At 57.2% G+C, this 22,292-nt stretch overlaps 1 protein-coding gene across 1 annotated transcript; it reads left to right on the top strand.

Moving 5' to 3' along the window:
* The first annotated feature begins 2,655 nt into the window (after window positions 1-2,655).
* Window positions 2,656-3,898, top strand: CRYBA4 (crystallin beta A4). The gene is made up of 5 exons (XM_009560484.2): window positions 2,656-2,694; window positions 2,819-2,937; window positions 3,160-3,301; window positions 3,436-3,578; window positions 3,751-3,898. The coding sequence occupies exons 1-5, from the start codon at window positions 2,656-2,658 to the stop codon at window positions 3,896-3,898; spliced, it is 591 nt and encodes a 196-aa protein (XP_009558779.1).
* The last annotated feature ends 18,394 nt before the right edge of the window (window positions 3,899-22,292 follow it).

Raw genomic sequence — 22,292 nt, 5'->3', positions numbered from 1 at the left:
GCGTTAACCACCCCATGGCCACTCCATGGGGCTCTGCTTTCCCCCCAGCTCCCATCACCTTTGGCAAACCGACCTCAGAGGGATCAAGCTCTGTTTCTGACAGCTCCCTCACGCTGCTTTGTCCTTTAATCTGAGGACTTAGCAGCCCAGTGATATTCCCTGAGGTGGTGCTGTGGAAGGGCTGGCATCAGGGATATTCCAGGGATATTATCCTTGGCAATTCCTGAGTCCGCCTAGACAAAAAATCTCTGTCCTCCCCACTGTCATCCCTACCACTGCATGCAGGAGCTTTGGAAAGCCCCTGGCTGCACCATCCCATCCTGCACCAGCCCCACCTCGCCCCAGCACGGTGGGACATGCGGGATGCACAGCTCAAACACAGCAGAGTTGCCCAAGCCTCACCGCCCGAGCAGATGGCTGGAGCTGACCCAGCCCGGCCCTGCCACGCGCAGGCATCGTGGTTTGTTCTGCCCCGGTGAGTCCTGCTACATACAGAGTTCCTGCTGCCGCGTCCTGTCCCTGGCACTGAGGAGCACTGTGCGCTCCCCCAGCTGCAGCCCTGGCTCCACACAACCACCTCTTGGTGTCAGGACACGTTGCAGAGAGCAAGCGAGCTGTGATCACCTGGATGGTGGTTGGAAGCAAGCTGAGTTTAGCTCAGGCCACGGCAAGAATCTGGAGGCAATTTGTGCCAAACACATATTTGATGGGGGGTGTTGATATTTGGATCAGCCAGAGCATTCCCACTGCAGCCAGAAGCACATGGATGCATGGGAGCCCCCCTCGGCTGCGGTGCTCTGCCTCCCCCGCAGTGTCCAGGGCTGTGGCTACACAAAGGAGGATGCTCCAGCTCAGCCACTCAGCAAATGTTGTCCCAAAACACAGCACTAAGTGGGAGCGCAGATTTTACCACCCTGCCCAACAGCTTCCATTTGCTGCTGCCCCACTGCTCCCCACTCCCACGGGCAGTGCGGGTGCCTTTGCAAGGGGCCTGGCTCTTGGAGCACTGCATGATCCCAGCACAATAATTTGATGGGTGAATCACTGGGACCAAAGCTTGAAGGTATTTTGGTACCCAAAGTGTGGTTGCAGCAGGTTCTTTCCAGGTCCCTGCAGGTGGAGGCTGCTGCAGCACTCCCTAAGTCTGGATCTGCATCTTTAGTCCCTCTTTGCAAACTTGCCTCTGGCTTCCCCGAGCCCCTGATCCTCTCTTGTTATGAAGCTCTGTGGTTGCTTTGTACTCAACCTGCAAAAGAGCTGCCCCGTCTTTTGGGAGAGCTGCTCTGTCCTAGCAGGGAGAGCAGGTGCTGTCACGAGTAGAGAGGTGTGTTCCCATCTGCTTCCCAGAAATGCAAGTGAGAAAACCTCCCAGTGCTTCCAGTTGAGGCATGGAGCCTCCAGTGCTCACAGAGCTGGGGGACATGCTCCCAGCCCCACCACACGCTAGAATAGAGCATGTGGCAGGAGCACCATCTGACCCAAGGGATGATGCCCCAGCTCTGTTGCTGTGAGGCTGGGGGTCACAGTCTGTACCCCGTGGGCTGTGGGAGTGAGAGCCATGGTGTCCCGGCTCATCAGCTTCTCTGCAGCGTCGCCTTTGTTCTGCCCAGTCGCTCCTCCCCTCCATGTGCTGAGTTAGGGGTTTCAGTAATGCTCTCCTGGGCTCTGTCTCTATCTGGAGGCTATAAAAACCCAGCTGGAGGGCTGCTGGACATGTCACCTCCCTGGACACCAGCACCTCAACCCAGGTAAGCACAGGAGCCTGGTGGCAGCTGCCCCTGCCCTGAATGGCTGGATCCTGGGAGCAGAGCAGCTGTGGGGAATGTGAGGAGGATGGTCTGAGAGCCAGGGCTGGACCCTGGTCTGCAGGTGTGACCTGGCTGGGGGCTACAGGGTCCTCTGACTGGGGCGTGAGACAAAAGCAGCCACCAAGAATGGGCTGTGGCCCATTCTGCTGTCACACACCTCAGTGCAGGGGAGCAGTGGCGGGGGGATCGGGGGCATCGCTGGCCGTGGCACAGGATGCTGCTGCTCAGCATGTGCATGTGGCCACCTCTGCAGCACTCCTGGCTCAGCGCTGCCCTAGCTGCCGCCCCGGTGCTGGCCCTGCCTGCACATGGTAAGCACACCTGGGGACCTACATGGGACTGCTGCGCCAGGGCTGCCTGCATGGGTGCTCTGGCTCAGGGATCTGCCTGTGGGAAGGGCGTCCTTCTCCATGGGCAGCCCCGTGCATGGGCAGGCAGCGCTCTCGCCCTGCTGTGGGGCTGTGCAGCCTCAGCTGCCCTGCCAGAGCCCTGCTGCTGTGCACAGCCTGGGTGGCAGCCCTGGGTGTGCTGGGAGAGCCTTGGCCTTGTGTGCTTGCTCCGGCATGGAGCATCGTTGCCTCCCACGCTGTTGGTGCACAGGCTTCTGATGGCAGCTTCATCTGGGCAGAGGCTGGAGCAAGCCCTGCAGAGCAGAGCAGGTGGCTGCAGGTTCCTGCCTCCATCTGCCTGCTCTGTCCATGCGATCCCAGGATGTGGGGGTCCCAGGGAAAAGTGAAGCCCCCAGTGCAAGACTGGTGGGTCTGGTCAGGCTCGTTGGGGCCAGCGATGCCCCAGCCCCGCGGCAGACTTCAACCATCTCATTCCCCTGTGCCTCAGCAGAGCCACCATGACCCACCGGTGCAGGAGATCCTCTGGTCTCTGGAAGGTACAGGAGTCTGGGAAGGACCGACAACGCAGCCTGAGCCCCGTGAACACCCACTCATGGGGGTGAGGTGTCTGCTCGGGGTCTCTGCACTCGTGGAGCCGCTGACCCACTCCATCCTCCCCAGATCGTGGTGTGGGATGAAGCTTTCTTCCAGGGCAAGAGGCACGAGTTCACCACTGACTGCTACAGCACCTCAGAGCATGGCTTCAGCACCGTCCGATCCTGCAAGATCGAGAGCGGGGCGTGAGTGGGGGACACAGAGGGCTGCCACCCCGCGGTGCTGTGGGACCGCATGGATGGAGAGGAGGTGGAGGATGGAGGTCTCCAGTGCCTTTTGCCACCTGAGCCATGGGGCTGCCTCCTCCAGGGACTGGCCTCATCCCCGTGGGATGCAGCAGGCTCTGCCCCAGATGTGAGTAGGGCGGAGGGTTCTGCAGGGTCTCACTCCTGTTCCCACCCTCACAGGTGGGCAGGCTTCGAGCACTGCGGCTTCCAGGGGCAGCAGTTTGTCCTGGAGCGTGGCGAGTACCCATGCTGGGAGTCGTGGAGTGGGAGCAACGCCTACCATGTGGAGAGGATGTGTTCCTTCCGCCCCATTGCCTGCGCCGTGAGTCTCTGCCCCAGCTCCCTCTTGTGGGGCCAATCCTTGAAGCCCACTGCCAGTCTGGTCCCCAGAGCCCACCCCCGTCTGGGGGACCAGGCAGAGCAGCCATGCCGATGCCACGCTCCTCTCGGCGGCAGGACCACGGGCACAGCAGGCTGATGCTGTTTGAGGAGGAGAACTTCCAGGGCAAGCGGGGGGAGCTGAGCGATGACTGCCCCTCGCTCCCTGCCCTGGGCTGGGGCAGCAGCTCCGTGGGCTCCTTCCTCGTCCGTTCTGGCGCGTGAGTAACCTGGGGACTTCCATTCTGCCAGAACCCAGCACCAGGGGCACAAACTGGAGCTGAGGATGCTCTGGCAACTGCTGGCACCTTGCCTGCTGCCCAGCATCCACAACACAGGGTGCTTCATGGCGCTGCCAGCCCTGAGTCGCCTCTGCTCTCTGCTCTGTCACAGGTGGGTCTGCTCGCAGTACCCAGGCTACCGGGGCTTCCAGTACCTCCTGGAGAGCGACAGCCATGTGGGCGAATACAAGCACGTGCGGGAGTGGGGCTCCCATGCCCAGACGGGCCAGGTCCAGTCCATCCGTAGGGTCCAGCAGTGACCATCAGCACCAGAGCCACTGTCCTGCCAGCTACGTGCCCTGTCTCTCCCGCAGGGCAGCGGGGCCAAAGCTCAATAAAGGCTCAGTTGTCCAATGTGGCACACTGGCACTTTAAAAGGGGTCACCATGGGCTTGGGGACAGCTGGGAGTGATAAAGTGCCCAAGGGGCAAGGATGGGGTGGGTGGGAGCAGCCATTCTTTTCTACCTCTGCAGCCAGCACAGCACCCACACATCCCGCTCGCAAGGAGAGAAAGCTCCTGCCTGGCTCACATATGTAGCTGCAATGCGGTGACACAGCCTGCCTTTGGCCCCACTGCCAGCCCTCCAGGGAGCTGCAGAGTAGGGATCAGGGCACGGCAATCAGGCCCAATGCAGGGGTGAGAAGCTGTGGTGCTGAGCCAGCAGGAGCAGCAGTGCAGCTGTTGCACAGCGCTGCACACGCCACTAGCAAAGACTGCATCCATCCTGCACCTGCCAGCCTGGCTGGGGAGGACCCACACACCCCCGCCACCCCACAGACCCCATCCACTCCACCATGATGCTGCAGCTCCGGCAAGGCTGAGGAGGACACCGTGCGGCCGCTGCTGAGCCTCAGCCTTGCTCAGGAACTGGAATGTGCTGCAGGATCCGGCAAGCTGCAAACGCAGGCTCTGCAGCCATCCTTGTGCCCGCGCACACCTCCCTGCACCCATGCACATCCCTGCACCCATCCCTGCACCCATGCACACTCCCCTGCACCCAACCCTGCACCCATGCACACTCCCCTGTCCCCATGCACACCTCCTTGCACCCATCACCCTCGCAGCACCTCCCATGCCCAGAGCAGTGCAGGCAGCCCAAGCGTAGGCTGGTGAGCCCCTCTGCCCACAGCGTGTGTTGGCCCTGGAGCAGCGAGGAGACTCCATGGGCTCACAGTTCTGTGTCTGCCCCAGCAGGGCAGCGGGCACAGGCAGGGCAAGCTCCTCACTGCCTGGGAATTTGGGGCAGAAAGAAGGTGATAAACCATCTTCCTCAGCTCATGAGGAGGCTGAAACCTGAAACGGAGACAGGGAAAGGCTGGTTTGGAAAAATTCTGCATTTCTGAAGAGCTCCAGAGAAAAGATTTGAAGGTTTGACACGATGAAAATGTCCCATTCCTGACATTTCCAGCAGAAAGACCACCATCAGGGACAAAGCTGCCCAGGAAGGGATACTCTCTGCAGGAAATCATAATTAAAAATACAGAATAGAAGAAGAAACAAAAGGTTTTGGGATGGGCTGAGCGAAACCCTCCTGCTGCCCCAGGGCAAACTTGTCTGGGGCTGCCAGTCATGGAGACCTGGAGGAGAGGAGCTTCACAGCCCCTCCATGGTGGGCATCCCCATCCTGGCCAGCCTACCCTGCCCCTGCTGAGCCCCAGGACCCCGAGGGTTGTGGGGGACTGGGAGCGGGGCCAGCACGCAGCCAGGCACGGCGAACAGCTGGTGACAGGACCCGTGGGCTCCTTGGAGAACAATGCAAGAGCCCAGCAGCTGCAAAGCGCTGCGGAGGGGCCACCTCAACCCTCTGGCCCCAGGATGGGGGGCTGTCCCCAGCCCCGCTGGGCGCAGATATTCAGGGCTGTGGCATTCCCGGTCCCCTGCTTGTGCTGGCACTGTGACCACGGATGTGTCCCCACGCTGAGCTGGTCTCTCTGCCATCCCTTCCTCCCTACCCAGCACCGTGTCCCCAAGTGGCTTTGCCTGCCCCACATTCCCTATATGTGGATGTGGGGTGCCTGTGCCACCCCAAAATGCTGCGTGGAGTCCGTGCCACCACGATGGGCCAGTATTCTGGCAGGATGGGCAACGGTGGCCATCACAATGGTGGCCACGGTGGCCCGGCTGCAGAGGGGTGGGTGTCCCTTGGCTCTGCTGCAGCAGGGAGCAATGAGGGACTGTGGGCAGGTGGGGTGCAGGAGTGGGGAAGGTGACACGGCTGCATTTCCAGCGTGAAGGTTTGATGGCAGTTGCAGCATCCTCCTGCTCTGTAGGTAGGGCCCCGCGGGGGCTGTGCGGAGGAGGAGTTTGCATGGCAATATCTTTCTCAGGGATGCTCTCTGGAAAGCTCCAGCACAAAGAAACTGCACAGCAGCCAGGAACGTGCGGAACGCGGCAGTTCCCGAGCTTAATCCTCCCCTGGAAAGCAGGTAAAGCTGCACTTATGTTTCTCTCTGATGTTTTCTGGGTGGAAATGGGGCTCCTCTCCAGGAGTTGGGGTGATCTGGGGGGTGCAGAGGTGTTATTTGGAGCCCTGGGGGCTGCCCTGCACCTCGGGGCGTGATTCAGGGAGAGGAGCAGGGAGAGGTGTTGCCCTCGGGCACGGCTGGTTTTGTGGGCATCACTCCTAGGTGGCAACCGGGAGACTTCTCCATCCCTTCAGTCTTCAAAACTAATGCTCCCTCCCAATCTACTCTTATTCCCTGGTGACAAATAATTCCCATGTGAACCCATACATGATGGCAGGAGCCACCGACTTCTCCCAAGAGGACTGCCTGGGCCCTGCTCCCTTCGTTAGGGGCAAGAGCAGCAGTGCAGCCGCAGCGAGATCCCGGCCGCAGACCTGTCCCAGCGATGCCCAGTCTGGATGGAGGCACCGAGCAGCCCAGCATCGCCTGCAGCCCCCGTGCCAAAATCCATATTAACTGATGCACCACTTATTTGTTGTTTTTTTTTCAGAAACCTCATCAAGAGTAGGGCTGGAGACAGGTAAATGGATTCTTGCCTGATTTTCAATGTTTCTGGAAAGCAATGTAGCAAAAAAATGCTGGTTTACTTCTTTGTTTTGAAACCACCATTTTCTCCTAAACCTGGTAGGGGGTTAGAGGAGGGCTGGGGGCAGCAGCCCTTCAGCACAGCCCTTCCCCCTGCAAAGAATTAACTCGACAGATGCTCCGGGCTCCTTTGGGGAGCCATTTTCTCTGCCTCATTGTCTCACTGCCTTTTGTGTGTGAGAGCACATCTTTCCCTGGATAACAAGGAGGAGCCCAGAAATAATCCAATTTTCAGGTGGGAGCCTTTCTCCCTCGCCCTCTCCAGCCCTGAGAGCTGGAGACAAAGGGAGGCATCGCTCGGCATTGCTGCAGCAGCACCAGAGCTTTGGTCTCATCGGAAAGGGACAGATAGCACTGGCAGGGCTGGGGGCAGGGGTGTGTTGCCCCCCTTGCCAGGACCTGGGGGGTCGGGGATACCCAGATATACCTCAGATGGGCAAGCAGAGCAGACAGCACTGTGCTTGTGGCACTGCGGGAGCACACGAGCAGCTCGCCTGCTGTCTTGACCTCCTTGCTCCTGCCTGCGGCCGGAGCTTGCGCTCCCCTCCTTACCTTTGCTGGAGGATTTTGGTTTTTTTTCCCCTGTTTATCCGGAATGATGCACTGAGGTGCTCAGAGCCACCAGCCCTGTGCAGCAAAAGGCAGCTTGAGCTCATGGCCGGTGATCACTGCTTGTTGTGCACAAGACAAGCGGTTTGTTAAGTTTTGCCTGCACAGAATTGTTTTTCCATCCCCTGTCTCCTGGGATGTGCTTTATGGCTGGATAAGAGAGGCCACGGTGCAACCATCACCCCATGCAGCCATCCCACCACCCCAGGCAGTGAATCCATTTGCATCCAGGCAGGGAATCCATTTGCCAGATGCTTGATGACATCTCTGGCGCCCATCCTGCCGCGAGGCTGATCCCAGCGCCCACTGCCCCGGCTCCACAGCAGCTGCTTTGCAAATGCTGCTGGACATGCTGTCCCTGTGGGAGGGACTGTCCTGCAGGCAGCGCTTGCAATGTGTGGCAACAATAAACTGCGAGGAGCAAGAGCGGCACTGCAGCCGAACTGCAGCGTCATCACGGCCCAGCGTCCTCAGAAGCTGCTGCCTTGGTGGCTTGTCCAGGAGGGCAGGGCAGCGGGAGGACAGGAGGCTCAGGCTGGCAGCGGGCACGAGCTCACGAGCTCATAGCCCTGCAGGGATGGAGCAACACCCATCGCAGCGTGGGATGTGCAGGATCCGAGAGATCCAGTTGAACCACAAGGCTGTGGCAGAGGCAGAAGAAGTGACAGGGACAGTGGCACTGGCAAAGGCAGCAGTGGCTGTGGCAGAGTCTTACATCCCTGTCCAGCAGGATCTGGCCCTTCCTTTGCCCCCAGCTTTGAGCAGCACCACATCACCCAGCGCAGACCAGGAGCTGTGGCAGCAGCAGTGGGGTTCAGAGCTGCTCTGGGGCTGTCATCTTGAAGGGGTAGGGAGCTGTGGGGATGATAGGGGAGCTGAAGGAGGCTCTGCCTGCGTTCCTGCCTTGCTTTCCTGCCAGCTTCCAGCAGCACAATGCATCCCCCTTTGGTTCAGCTCTGCCAGGGGACGACATGTCGCGTTGCTCTCCCTTGCTGCGTTGGTTGCTTTCTTTTGCAGCTGATAATGACTGACCTGAGGTCTGTTCACACACAGCGGAGCAGCCAGAAAGGACCGGGGGATATTGCACTGCTCTCCCATAGTTGGTGACCACAGGTAGGACCCCTGTGGGGACACAGACGGTGCCAGCCCCATGCTCTCCCCACCTCTCACAAGCCAGGAGGGCTCTGGGCAGCCAGGAGCCAACCTCACTCCTCAGGGTCCCATCCCCTCATGGGCTCACCCTGGGGTGGGTCTGTGGGGTCACAACACCCCCAGGGCTGCCTGCTTGGGGGACGCATCCCCCACAGGTGCCCAGTGGTGGGAAGGGGGCAGCTGCTGCTCTGCCCAGGGTCTCACAGCATCTGTATTCCCCAGTGCCACCACCGCAGGAGCACAGCTCCAGCTCCTGCCTGGACAGACCAGCTGCGCCCAGAGGGGAGCCGGGGCTCAGGGAGCCACCGGTGCCACCCGCGCGTGGATGCCAGAGATGGGCTGGCCCCAGCAGAGTGACATGATGCCAGCTGCCATGGGCTGGAGCAACGATCCTGGCTGCTGCGGGGGACATGGCTGAAGAGACGGCGGTGGTGACACCTGAGGACATGGGTCTGCTCGTGCCCGTGATTTTCCTGTAAGGTGCTGGGGTCCCCTTCCCTTCTGTCCCTCCATCCCAGCGCATGGGTCTCTCCAGGCACCCTCCCTAGCAACGGGCGGCGCAGGGGCAGGATGAGACCTGTCTGCTTCACTGGATGCAACGCAGAAGGAGGGATAAGGGGAAGGGGACGTGAGAAGAGCTGTGCCAGCTCTTCAAGGGGACGTGATGGCCAGAGCTCAAAGAGACCCTGTTTGTCCCCACTGATCCTGCTTGTCCCTCTGTCTGTCAGCAGACTCATGGTGCTTTCTGGTCTGGGAATGCCCTACGCTGTTGGTGTGATGTTCCAGTGAGCCCCTGCCTCTGCTCTGCTTTGATAAAGCACCTGGTTTGTGGAGCAGCCTGGAGTATGGGGAGGGACGTGGGCAACGTACCCTCTTGGGGCACCCATAGCATGAGCCCCGTGGGGCCAAGTGGGGCCAACGGTGGCCCCGTAAGTGAGTGTCACCATCGCCCCGATGCCTGCTCCTCCGGGCTGGGGGCTGAGGGCGGGCACAGCTCAGGGCAGGTTTGTGGCAGTTGTTACATCCCCGTGAAGTCCAGATTGGAGAAGCGTCCTCATGGGGACCTGAGGGACCCAGCGCTGCAGGAGGAGGTGACCCATAGGGCGGTGGGTGATTTGCCTCACAGAGGCAGATTCTGATGGGGAAGGGATAAGCTATTGGACACCTTTCCTCTGCTTCACATCACAGTTTTCCTTGCTGGACCTCCTGCTCCCTCCATGGGCAGTGGGAGCTCAGTGGTAACCCAGAGCAGGCACCACTGTCTCGGCAGAAGCCCTACTCTTGCAGAGCTACCCACAGCCGTGCACCAGGCACTGCCAGTGATGATTTCACCCCTTCCCTCTACTTCCAGCTCCTTTAACAACTTTATGTTGGAGCCTGGTAATGCTGAGTCACAACGCAATGCTAGGATTGTCTCCTCTGTGCAGCTCATCTCTGGTCTTCACTGGTACTGGGGCTGGGAAACTTGTTGCACGCGGGCACAGGCTGGTTGGAGCATTTTGTATGTCACCAGCATGGATGGCAGGGGTAGATGGCAGGATTTTCTCCTCCATGCAGCCCATCTCTTGTCTTCCCCAGTACCAGGGCTGGGAAACATGTGTTGCATGGGGACATAGGCTGGTCAGGGCATTTTGTACATCACCAACACAGATGACAGGAGCAGATCCCCCAAAAGCATTTAATTCAGAAAGCAGGATACGTCATGCAGGCTAAACCCTCTACTAACACCTTCCCCAATCTTCCAGTGGCAAAGCCCAAAACCACCTCCTCCTCTCGTGAGCCAGAGCTCCGGTGCTTCCCTGAGCTCCAAGCAGACCCATCCCTGGGGAAGCGCTCCTGGTTGGTGGGGGGGTTAACTGGGACTGGCTCTGCATGCTGTCGCTGTGCTGCAATATTAACCTACTAACCCGCCGGGACCCCTCCGCGGGGGCTGACGAAGCCCCTGGCACACGGACTAACCCACTAACTGGCTCCAGCGCATGCCCTACTAACCAGCCTTGTCTCGCCTTCCACTAACCACGGGCAGCCAGCGCTGTCTTTAAAGGGGAACGGAAAAGCTGGGTAAGTACATTGGGAAGGGCTGAGGGTGCTGCATGGGTGCAGGGCTGCACAGGCAGGGCGGGCGAGCGCAGCCTCTGCAGCGGGCAGGACAGGGGTCATCTACCCCTGCCCTCGGCGGCACGAGGAGAGGGTTTCTCGCCAGCTCGCCGTGTCTGTGGAGCCTGCTGCTGACTGGGAGCCTAAAACGGTTTTATCAGCAGAAAGCTTTTCAGTTCCTTTTTAAGCCGGTAGATCTCTGTCACTAACACATTCCTGAACTGAATTAAACAAACTAACCGGTACTGCTTTTCTCTTCATTTCTCTTCCAGTGTGTATGTCCTCTAAGTCAGACTGGTTGTGCCCTGCTTCTGTTACTAACCGCCTGCACTAATCCTTCCTAACTTGTTTCTCTATTGCTACTAACAAATATTCTTTGCACTTTAACTCCTGGATGCTATTCACCATGACAAATGAACAGTGGCTTCTTCCCGGACTTGTGATTATCAACCTGCAGCAGCCCTGCTGCTGAGCATCTTTGTCTTCCATTGGGTGCGATGGAAAGGAAGATGCTCAGGTTGAGGCGGGGCCTTGAAAATTTCCCTATTGGCCTTCTGTTTTCCAAGAAAATTCACATGGCTGAATGAGGAAAAGAGGCTGAGTGGAAATAGGGCAATTAATAATGATTGACGATTGCTGTAAAGGTCCAGCAAACCCAGTTTGCAGAGATATTCTGCCAAAAAAGCAATGTTATTGCCATGAGCCCCAGCAGAGCCTGAGCTCGGGGGTCTCCTGGGGCCCCAGTTCACCCGTCATGGGGAATGGTCTCATGCTGCTTCCCACATCGACACGTGGGCAGCTGCAGGGCGCTCCTGTCTTCACCCCCTTTGTCTCTCCACAGTTTCTCTTGTGACTCTGATGCATGTGGAAGCCGTTGCCGTCAGCGTGGTCCTGACTAACCGCACGGTGCCAAGGGCTGCGTCTAACTGCTGTGTTGGTACTTGCAGGGTCCCCTCAGCCACGCGTTGGGTGGGCAGGAGCAGGCAGTGGAGGACAACTGCCGATGTGGGGGTGCAGCCTGTGCTTTGCTTTCTGTCCGTCTGTCAGTCAGATAAACATCTCCTGCCTCTACAAGGATTCAGCCGGGGTTAAGGCTCCAGGATCCGGCCCATCTATAGGGGTTTGACATTCAGGGTAGCCATCCGTGGTAAGACACAGTCAGTGATAATTGCTGGCTGGACTAACAGCATTGCTGCGATGACTGGTAGGGCAGAACCAAATCCTGCATGCCAAGAGAGGATGGTGGCCCTGTGCTGCTGGATGGGACGGGGGCTGGCTCACGAGGACATCCCAGAGCATGGCTGCTGATGGGACACAGCAGTGGAGGACCTGCATCAGCCAAAGTTCTGGGCAGCTCTGTCCAAGAGGTGTAAGGATCCAGGCAGCATCCAGCTCTGGATGGTCTCTATTCCTTTGTCCTCGATGGCTTTGGCTTGTGCTCACTCACCCCGCAGTGAGGACCTCCCCAGATAAACCAATGTTTCTGACCAGCTTCGGTCTCACCCAGCAGCAGCTCTCCTGCCTGATCTTGAAAGGCAGAGCAGAGTGGGGTCCTCTGGGCAGCTGGGTTCATCCCATGATGCTGCCCACCTCCTCTTGGCATCCCTGCTCTGCACCGACCGCCGGTCCTTCAGTTGGGGTCTCGATGGGCTGACAGGGTTCCTGTCTCCACCCAGCTCCGTGGCTGCCTGACCTCCACCTTAACCCACTAACCACTTGCCCCCCTTTCCTCTGCACGGCTGGGACCAGGGTGGATTTTTGGGCTGATGCTCCTGTGTTTGATTAAAGAGGAGGCCCTGCTGTGGACTGGGGGCAGAGGGACAAGCAGAGGCACGGGGAGAGGAATAGGAGCAGGAGGACAAGATGAGTCAGGCAGGTTCAAGGCTCCCACACATGTCAGGAGCTTCATGAACACTGAGCTGATATTGTCAGAATCCACCCAAGTTGAGGACCCATCCCCACATAACCCCCTTTTCAGCTCCAGAGCTTTAGAGCTTCCAGCCAGCTCCTTGCTTGGGGGGACCCAAAGCACCGTCACCAAAGGGTGAGATGGGACCACAAATCACCTAGATGGCCCAGAGGATGAGTGCAACCCCCCGAAGGCAGCAAGTGCTGCCCATGGACTCCCTGCTGGGGACAGGCCACCAGCACCCATTGGGTGGCTGCTTCCTCCTGCAAAGCCACCCCTTTGGGTCTTGGGGACAAGAGAGGCTTCATGAAACAGCCAGGTTGCTCCTTTGCTCTACCACTTCAAGACTCCCTGCCCCTTCTCCCTGTTTTCCTCATCTGGGAGACGTGTCTGTTTGTCCGTCTCTTTGCTGGTGTCCCCAAAGCTGCCAGAAGAGGGGTAGCGGCAGCACAAGTAGGATGTGATGTGCAGATCCCTCTTAACCAGTGACAGCGATGGTGGTCGTGGGGCCAGGCCACCCCGACAGCGATGTGGGCAGGGGTCTGGGGACAGTACCCGGTCCTGGGGTGCCCCATCCTGCTCAGCCTGAGCTGGCCAAGGCTGCCCCTGCCCTGCTGGGACACTGCTGCTGCCCCTCACCCAGCGCAGTGGGCACGGGCGCAGCGGGGCTGAGCGCTGGCGCGGGGTTGAGGATGCTCTGAGGAAAAGAGGTGCTGGGGCTGCCTCAACCAGTGCGACTGGGAGCTCTGAGGGTCCCCACAGCCCCGAGGATGTCCCTACTGCCTGTAACGTCTGCTGTGAACATGGCAAGTGTGCAACCATCCCGCCGTCCTGTGTCTTTGTGGGGGAGCTGAGGGGGGGTGGACTGGGGGTGCCCCAGCTGCCATGGGGCACAGTGTAGGGTATGTGGGGACCGAGATGGGTGGTTTTCACCGTGGCCAAGCATCCCGCTGAGCAGCCAGGGACACCGGCAGGGGTGACAGGGCAGGAGGAGATAGAGATGCTAAAGTCCCGGCATGGGGAAGGGGCTTCGGCACAGGGAAGAGGCTTCATCTCGGGGCAGGGAGGGTGCAGGAGGGGTGTCCCCTCCCCGGGCGCTGCCAGAGGGTGTCCCTGCAGCGGGGAGGGGACAGCATCCAGGGCAGGAGCTGGCGGTGGGCACAGCCCTCGGACCCAGCTCTGCGGGGATGCTCCGGGGGGCTCGGCGGAGGGGATGGGGGGGTTGTGGGGGGAGCCCAGGGTGCGGGGGGGCTGAGCACCCGCCGGGACCGGCCCGGGAGGGCGGCGGCAGGTGGAGCTCGAGCTCCAGGAAAGCCCTGCCCGCATCCCTGCCCGGAGTCTGGCGATGCTCTGCCCGCAGCTCCGTTGCAGCCTTGCCTGCAGCCCTGCTAGGAGACACAGCCCTGCCTGCAGCCCTGCCTGCACCTTGGCTGGAGCCTTACCTGCAGCCCTGCCTGCAGCTCGGTGCAGCCCTACCTGCAGCCCTGCCTGCAACCTGGCAGAACCCTGCCCACAGCCCTGCCTGCAGCCCTGCAGCAGCAGCTGATGCCAGGAGCAAGGGTGGTGGCAGAAGGAAGAGCAGAGGACCCAATCCAACCCTGTGTCCCGCAGGGCAGTTCTGGGTGATGTGCCGCTGAAGCCTGGGTGCTGCAGAGCACCCCAACAACCCTGCAGAGCACTCTGCCCCACAGCTTCCAGCAGCTCCTGATGGCTCCTGCCCGACATGAAGCCCAAACCAGCAGGAACGGTTGCATGAGCAGCTGCGCTGGAGCCTGACGGGTCCCTGCCTTTACTCCCAGCAGGGTCAGGATGAGTGCAGTCCTCCCCAGAGTGGACAAGGGCACACAGGAGGGACCTGCTGGAGCTGGGGAAGGGGCATCCTGCATCCTGCACTGCCCAGGGTAAAGCACAGGGACACCGCAGCTTTGCAGGAGGCATTTTGGACAGGGGGGCAGCCCCAGCCCAGGACACGGTGGTCACACAGAGCAGGGACGCAGTGTCTGTTTGTCCGTCTCCTGGAAAACCATCAGATGCTGCGGCTATGGAGAGGGGACCGTAATCCTGGCATCCCAGTGGTGTGGGAAGGCAGCAGCTAAAGCGCTGCATTCATTTTCCCCCCAGCAAGCAGCATTTTGACACGGCAGAGCAAGCCTCTCGAACACGTGTTGACAGAAAATGTGTACAAGCAAGAGAAATGTTGTTCATTTGCATCCAATTGCAACACGATTCTGTGGAATTGAACGGTGGCAACGCTGAGAGCGGCTGCGAGCAGCGCGGGGCGCCTCTGCCACCACAGGCAGGGAGCTGCGCAGGGGCCCTGCAGGAAGGACTTTGACAGCGGGATTGTGAGTGCTTCTAGCACCACTGGCTTTCTGAAAAGCCCCAGTGCTGGCCATGAAGCTGCCAAGGGACTTGGGCAGGTGGGTAGGGTGCCATCTCGGTGAGTTGGGGCAGCACAGGGCAAAAGAAACACATCTGGAGCCTCGAGGAGGCTGTTCCTGCTGCAGAGGAGGCTCAGCCCCACCAGGTGCCTCTGTTTCTGGGTCTCTTCTCCTGGTTCTTACACTGCCTGGCTTTCCCTGTGTTGGCACCAGTGTCACAACTGGGTGCAAAGAGCCTGGAGGGTCACAGGATGCTCTCTGGGGGTGGATGTAGCTCAGGAGCCATGAAACATCCCGGTACCCGCAGGTCTGCCCAAACCCCAGCTGCATAGTGGGAAGGCTCAGTTCCTCTGTTCCCAGATCTGCAAAAATTGCATTAAAAAAAATTGCTGATTTTCCATTTTTCCCCACCCTCCCTTCACTCTGGGAGGCAAATGGAGCTGTGTTCACCCTGTGGGTGCTGGAGGTGTTCATGCCAGGGTTGTAACTGTGCAATCACCCAGCACGCTGATGCTTGGAGAGGTTTTTCCCGAGGTGCTGGAACTTGATCCTGGGAAATCCCGCTTGTTTGCCTTCCCCTGCGACTTGCAGGGACTCCGTGGTGCAACTGTGTTTGGCCCCAGTGTCCTGGAGTGGGTTGAAATGTGGCTGCACTAGCAGCCTCTTAACCTGACCTCATTAGGAGGGTGGAAGTTATACTAATTAAAATGATGAAATCCCAAACTGTGCTTCTTTTCTCTTTTAATTTATTTCTGGCCACTTCTTATTTCCAGAACTAACGCTCCACTGAGTTAATATTCTGAAAATGAGACGGGCAGTGCAAATTGGAACCCATTTCAGGGATTTTCTGGGTGCCTTTTAACAGCATTTTACACCCAGAGCTCTGCTGCTGCCAGCTAGGAAAACACATCAGCATCAGCTCGTGCTCTGCCTCCTGTGTTGCCAAACCCCATTACGGAGCAAACCCTGTCGAGACCCATGCTCTGCCAGGAACCGTGTGTTGCTGGGAGCTGTGCCCGGGACCACTGGGTCACCCTGCCCGCTCCTTCTGCACTGAAATAGCCCTGAAAACCAGGTGAAGGCAGGAAAGGGCCAATGCAATTCAATAGGAAAGGGTTTAAGTGAGTGCATTGCGTGGCTCAAGTCAGCGTGGCTGCTTGCCTCTGGGCAAGGAAGACCCTCCTTCTAGGAGATCCGTGCCGGCTGGAATCCACTTGTTTCCCAGATGGTTATGACTATTTTATATCTTGCAGCAAACAGAGCTGAAAGTCATGTGTAGAATAATGAATAAAGCCAAAGTTTAAACCAGGAGATCCTGGCACATCTTGAAGCAATTAAAATATCAGTTGCAAACTTCCTTGCGTGCAAAGCCGCCATCCTTTCTTCTTCCAGCTTTGCAGAACAAGGCAGCGCCTGCAGCTTGGTCGGGCACCAGGGTAAATATTTAAGCCCTGCCTGGAGCAAAGCACACGATGGCTGCTCCGGCACCACAGGTGAGCATTGCCCTGCACTACCTCACAGGGACCAGGCTTCCCAGCAGGTGGGGATGCTTTATAAAGCATTAGAGAATCCTAGAATAGGTTGGGTGAGAAGGAACCTCAAAGCCTATCCAGTTCCAACCCTCTGCCATGGGAAGGGACACAGACCACTGGATCAGGAGGCTCCAAGCCCCATCCAACCTAGCCTGGAACACCTCCAGGGATGGGGCAGCACCACTGCTCTGGGCAACCTGGGTCAGGGCCTCCCCACCCTCATAATGAAGAATATCTTCCTGATGTCTAATCTAAATCTTCCCCCTCCTATTTAAAGACATTCCCCTTCATCCTGTCACTCTATTCCCTTGTGGAAAGTCCCTTGCCAGCTTTCCTGGAGCCCCTTTCGGTACTGGAAGCTGCTCTAAGGTCTCCTTGGAGCCTCCGCTTCTTCAGGATGAACAACCCCAACTGTCTCAGCCTGTCCTCATAGCAGAGGTGCTCCAGCCCTCGGATCATCTCCATGGCCTACTCTGGACCCATTCCAAAAGTTCCATACCCTTCTTACGTTGAGGATTCCAGAACTGGATACAGGACTCCAGTACTTCGATAAAGGAAAAGCCTCTCAATCAGCCAGCCAGGTTCATCGCTGGTGATGGATCAGCCTGACTATTCCTGAGCGAGAAATCCACGAGCCAAAACCCCACCACCACCAGCCCAGCAGATAGAGGAGACCGGGGCAGCAGCAGTGGCAGGGCGAGGAGGGCTTGGGAGGGGAAGGCATCAGGTCATTTCTGGTGAACAGGCTTGGTTTGCCGTGCCGTGGGGTTCCCTGCGCGCTGTCTCTGTGTCACGGTGCCTTCAGGAGTGGCCACGGCTCCTCCAGCCACCTGCACTCAGGCTCTCCACAACACTCTCATTAATACGTGGGATTGCAAGGCGATCTATAATTAGATGCTAACTGAGTTTTCTCTAAGTTGGGTGAGGGAAGGTCACCAAGGTAGGACTGGAGTCAGCTTATTGTTATTATCAATCAATAACCTATTTATTTTCCAACATTCCTATTAACCTCTGCAAGCTGCTCGCCGTTTCCATTTGAAAGGGCTGTGTGACCGCTTTGCTGACTGGACAACTCTGATGGAAAACGTAACAGTGACCCGACCCCAAAGGCAGAATCCAATTAAAATCATTTTCATTTGTAGATTAATATTTTTTAGCATGTTCTACATTCAGCATTTCACACTGCTGCCTCGTTACACAAGCGGCCCTTATCGATAGTGCCATAAGAGAATAATAACAATTAATTAGACATGGAGACAAAAGGGTTGTCCTCTGATGGGGAGTGAGGGACTGTTGAGGTGGGATGTGTCACCCCTGTGGTGACAATGACCAGGATCCTGCTCATGGCTGATGGGACAGAGCTTTTGTTCCGCCAGGGGAGGAGAGGGACAGGGTGTTCTTGTCACGTGGCTCTTTGTACCACTCTACAAGCATCAGCCCCAGCGAGAGGGGTGAGTGGGGGTCACTGGTGGTCCAGACTGTGATGATGGAAGAGACTGGATGCCCCGGTGATGGGCACATCACAGTGAGGTGGATCTAACCCTGATCCTCCCATGAAGCTCGATGCTGAGCGCTGCTGAGGGATGCAAGGGAGGGCAGTAATTGGCTGATAAAGCTTGGTCTTAATATAAAGTCTATTATTAATAACGTGACTTTGATAATAAAAAGATTAAAATTAAGTTCATGCTTTGCTGACTGCCCTTTCCACACTGTAATCATCTCTCATTCATATTCATGAACCACTCATTAGTAACCACTGCTTACAAGCGGGCTAAACAGCCAAACCATTCAGCAGCCACCAGCTCCTTAACTGCTTAACTTGCTCACTGATTACCAACATCAAATTAACTCTGCAGAACAGATCTAATAAGCTTCCCGGTGGCTTCAAACCTCCTTGAAAATTGCTCTGATGTCTCCATGGGGCCCTATTAAAAAAAAAATAAAAAATCCCTTCCCCTGTGAATATTGTGCTCTTCATGGGTACGGCATCATGCTGCAGCGCTGCTGCCGCCCCATCCCTGCCTGGCAGCGCGGCCGCTGCATCCCATGGGCTGCAGCACCAAGGCTGCACCTGGCACTGGCACAGCCTGTGGCTGTGTGGGGTTACTTTTGCAGCACAAACAGCTTTTTGAACTCCTGCGCTGTGTTCCTGGGATCCCACCTGCTGCCCCTGCTTTGCTTTTTCTGCCTCCTGATAAAACCTAAGTTTCTTTCTGAGCAGCGGCAGCTGCCAGACTCCAGTTGGGGAGAGCTGTGGGGCTGCTGGCTCCCTGCATCCCTTCACCCTGGGAAGCATCTCTGCAGCATCTGCCCGTGGCGCTCCCCACCCAGCCCCTGCCTCCAGCCCCAAGCCTTCATTAAACTCATTAATTAGATTATTCGATAACTCAGGGCTTATGTAACAAAAGACTAAATACGAGTGACCTTTCTGTTTAATTACTTTTTTAGTTGTGGGAAATATCTCAGCTTTCTGGTGGTGTGAGGAGGTTTGGTGGTGTTTAGGAGCAGCAGAAACAAGCCTAGAGATGCTGTGCCATGACAGGGATGACTGGCCCTGGTCTGGGGTGGGTTTGGGGACATCAGGACACCCCAGGGATGGCACAGAGCCATAGAGGGCAAGCGGTGGGCTGGGGATGATGCTGTGCCGGCAGCTGCTGCACTCAGCACGGTGGCTGGGGGTGTCTTCCTGGCAATTAGCTCTGATTAATATTTCAGCAGTGGCCTGGCAGTTGTGTGCATGGGCATGCGGAGGAATGCTGGTGCGGAGCATCACGGGAAGCGAGAGGGAACCTTCCTCTCTCATTGCCATGGCAACCACAGCAGAGCGGCTGGAGAGCTGCTTGCTGAGGGGTCTGGAGAGGGGGAGATGCATCCCTCCCTGTAAACAGCCCCTCTGGCTGGGGTGACCACAAAGCCTCCCCCAAAACCTGTCTCGGCAGGGGAATGGATGAGCTGCACATGATGGGATGCCATGAGTGTCACCCAGACCCCTCTGGTCCCCAGCCCACCCAGGGCTTGGGACTGCATGCACGTATCCAGACCCCCTGTGGCCAGGTGGGATGTGGAGATCCAGCCCCAGCTTCCTGCCATGCAGTGGGGTTTATCCCCCACGGACCTCAACATGGAAAGTCCTGCAGAGTGCAAGGTGCTCGTGTGGGAAGCTGACCCCCGTCCCCCTGCCTTGTGCAGCCCCCCTGTGCAGAAGCATCCCACCCTTGCCTGGTGCTGATGGAGTGAGCAAGGCAGCTGCAAATTCCCGCACCCAGCACATATTTTCTGCATGCTGGTGAGCGCATTTTGCAGCAAGGCAGAGACAGGCGAGATTTAGTAGGCAGGAGGCAGAGAATTTGTGTATCAGCTCCCTGCTTTATGGACCTGGAGGCTGAGAGGTGGAGGCAGGCAGTAGCCGTCAATGTGGCCGCGCTATGGGTCCTGTCCCACTCACTGAGTCTGTGAGATCCTGGACCCTCTACTTGGTCCTGAGCCCTGGACACACAGTGTATTAACTCAGGGTTAACGCTGTGCTGTCAGCAGCATCCCCCTGCAGAAGCAAAGGGGTCATTGACCACACTGCATGCCCACCTCCTGCCCCAGGGTGAGCAGAAGAGCCTGCAGCCGTGCCCCATGCCAGCCCTGCCCCACATCATCCCTGTCCCGTACCATCCCTGCCCCACACCACCCCAGACCTATGCTGCCAGCCCTGGGAGCTCATCACAGCCCCCCTCACTGCAAAGCCAGAGCGGCATCACTCCACTGCAGGGCAGGAGGGCAGTGGGGCATTGCCACTGGCTTTTGAGCAGGCAAGGAAGGGGGATACTCAGCCTCCTGCCCAGCCAGGGAAGATCTTCCTCACCTGGCCCCCGGCACAGCTTAGAAATGGGCCACCTCAGGCAGGTAGAAGTCATTCTCCACCTTAATGGTTGGGTTCCCCAACCCCTGCCCACACCCCCACTCCCTCTCCTCTCCTCTCCTCTCCTCTCCTCTCCTCTCCTCTCCTCTCCTCTCCTCTCCTCTCCTCTCCTCTCCTCTCCTCTCCTCTCCTCTCCTCTCCTCTCCTCTCCTCTCCTCTCCTCTCCTCTCCTCTCCTCTCCTCTCCTCTCCTCTCCTCTCCTCTCCTCTCCTCTCCTCTCCTCTCCTCTCCTCTCCTCTCCTTGCATATTCTTCCCAGAATCGACATTAATAATGGCTTATTTCAAGTTTTCCGCTAACTTTCTTCCAAGAAAATATTTATACGGAGCTCCGTTTTCCATTTCTTTTCGATTACCACCCTGTCCGATCAACCTCTCCACAACTCTCCTCTTTAGCCATAAACACAAATCCTATTACCTTTTCTCTTTCTGTGTATTTGCCCTTTGATTTAAGCTGCATTTTCTCCTGGTTTCATCAGTTCCAGACCTCTCCCACTGTATATCTCCCTGTTTATCTACTTTCCAAAGGCCTCCTCTTATTTCTCGGGCCCTGATCAATACGGCTGCAGAGCCGGCTGGCAGCTCCTCTCCGCTGCTGCCTGTAGTTTTTCTTGGGGGACTTGTCCAGTATTTCTTGTTAAGCTTCTGTCTCAGCTTGTTCCATTTCTCATTAGGTTTTAGCGCTGGCATTGTAGTATTTCTTGTATTTCCATGCTGCCCAGTGGATCTCTTGTAATTCTTAACAGCGAGGCTTAAAGTCTCACTCTTTAGTGGACTCCCGAGTCCTTTCTGGCAGGGTTTGAAGTGGCAGGCAGCGTGACACTTTTATTTTCAGGTGGAGAAAAGAATGGCTCTGGTTCCAAGCCAGGCCATGATTTTTTCTAACAAAAGGGCCATTGGGGATTATTTGTATTTTACAGCCCTTATTCCAGGGGATGTATTTCCTGAGGCTGTGGCGAGCGGCAGCCCCTGTCCCTGCAATGCTGTGAGGGTGGGTGGCAGCACCCAGGGCTGGGGCACCTCGGTCCTGAGCCCAGGCATGAGTGGGAAGGATGCGCCGGGGGCACAGAGCTCCTCTGCACTCCTCAAGCATCCCCAAGCCATGACCTCCTTCTCCCTGGACAGGGTGGTTGGAAAACATCTTGGCTATTTTGAAGGTTTTCTTTTTTTTTTTTTCATCTGAATCCCTCTGAAAATTTTCCTTCCGAGAGAGAAGCCGCTTTTAAAATACACCCCAGCTTTCCAGCTGTCAGGAGCCAGCAAATGTATTGCTCTCCGCGGCTGCATTTCTGAGTATTAAACATGACGCGCAGTCACCACTATACAATATTTCCTTGGATGCCACTGCACCACAGGAGCCAAACAGTGTCCTTTAAAATAAAACCAATTTTTCCAGTCTCCTCCACAGAATAGTCTTATTTATACTCCCTCAAACAGCTGTTACTGCAGGTTAACCAAAGGTTGTAAAAACATTTTTCAAAAGCCCTTAACTTCACTTGGTTTGTTATTGAAATTGTTAATCTTGGGGTTAGACTGTTTTTCCCAGTCGTGCTGGTTTAAAATAGGCAAAACCAGTTGGGCAGAGCTTTCAGCAGCAGCTTGGAGCCGTTGTGGGCAGCGCTGGGGCCGTGCACTGTCCCCACACTCTCCGGGAGTGAAGGAGACTTCTATGACAGCTCAGTCCTTGCACTTTCTGTCTAGCAAACTCCTCTGTGCATCCATACACGCACACACACACCTCCCTGCCCTGGCTCTGTCACCCTGTGGTGGCCAAGGACACTTTGGGTTTGCCTCTTGAGGCTTTTCTGACACCTTTGCCAAACTCTTGTGATTACATCAACATGTTCTGTTGCCTTGATCCTCCTCTAGATTGGTTCCAGTAGGATTTTCAGCAATTAAAGCTACTTTTAGTTTAATGCAAACAGTGGATGTCACCCAGGGCCAACCCTAGCAGCATCATAGAATCATGGAATGGCCTGAATTGGAAGGGACTCACAAGGATCATCGAGTCCAC

The sequence above is a fragment of the Cuculus canorus genome, chromosome 17, assembly GCF_017976375.1.
Source record: "Cuculus canorus isolate bCucCan1 chromosome 17, bCucCan1.pri, whole genome shotgun sequence".
NCBI classification, from domain to species: Eukaryota; Metazoa; Chordata; class Aves; order Cuculiformes; family Cuculidae; genus Cuculus; species Cuculus canorus.
The sequence above is the reverse complement of the archived record's forward strand: the minus strand, read 5'-3'. Positions and strand labels throughout refer to the sequence as shown.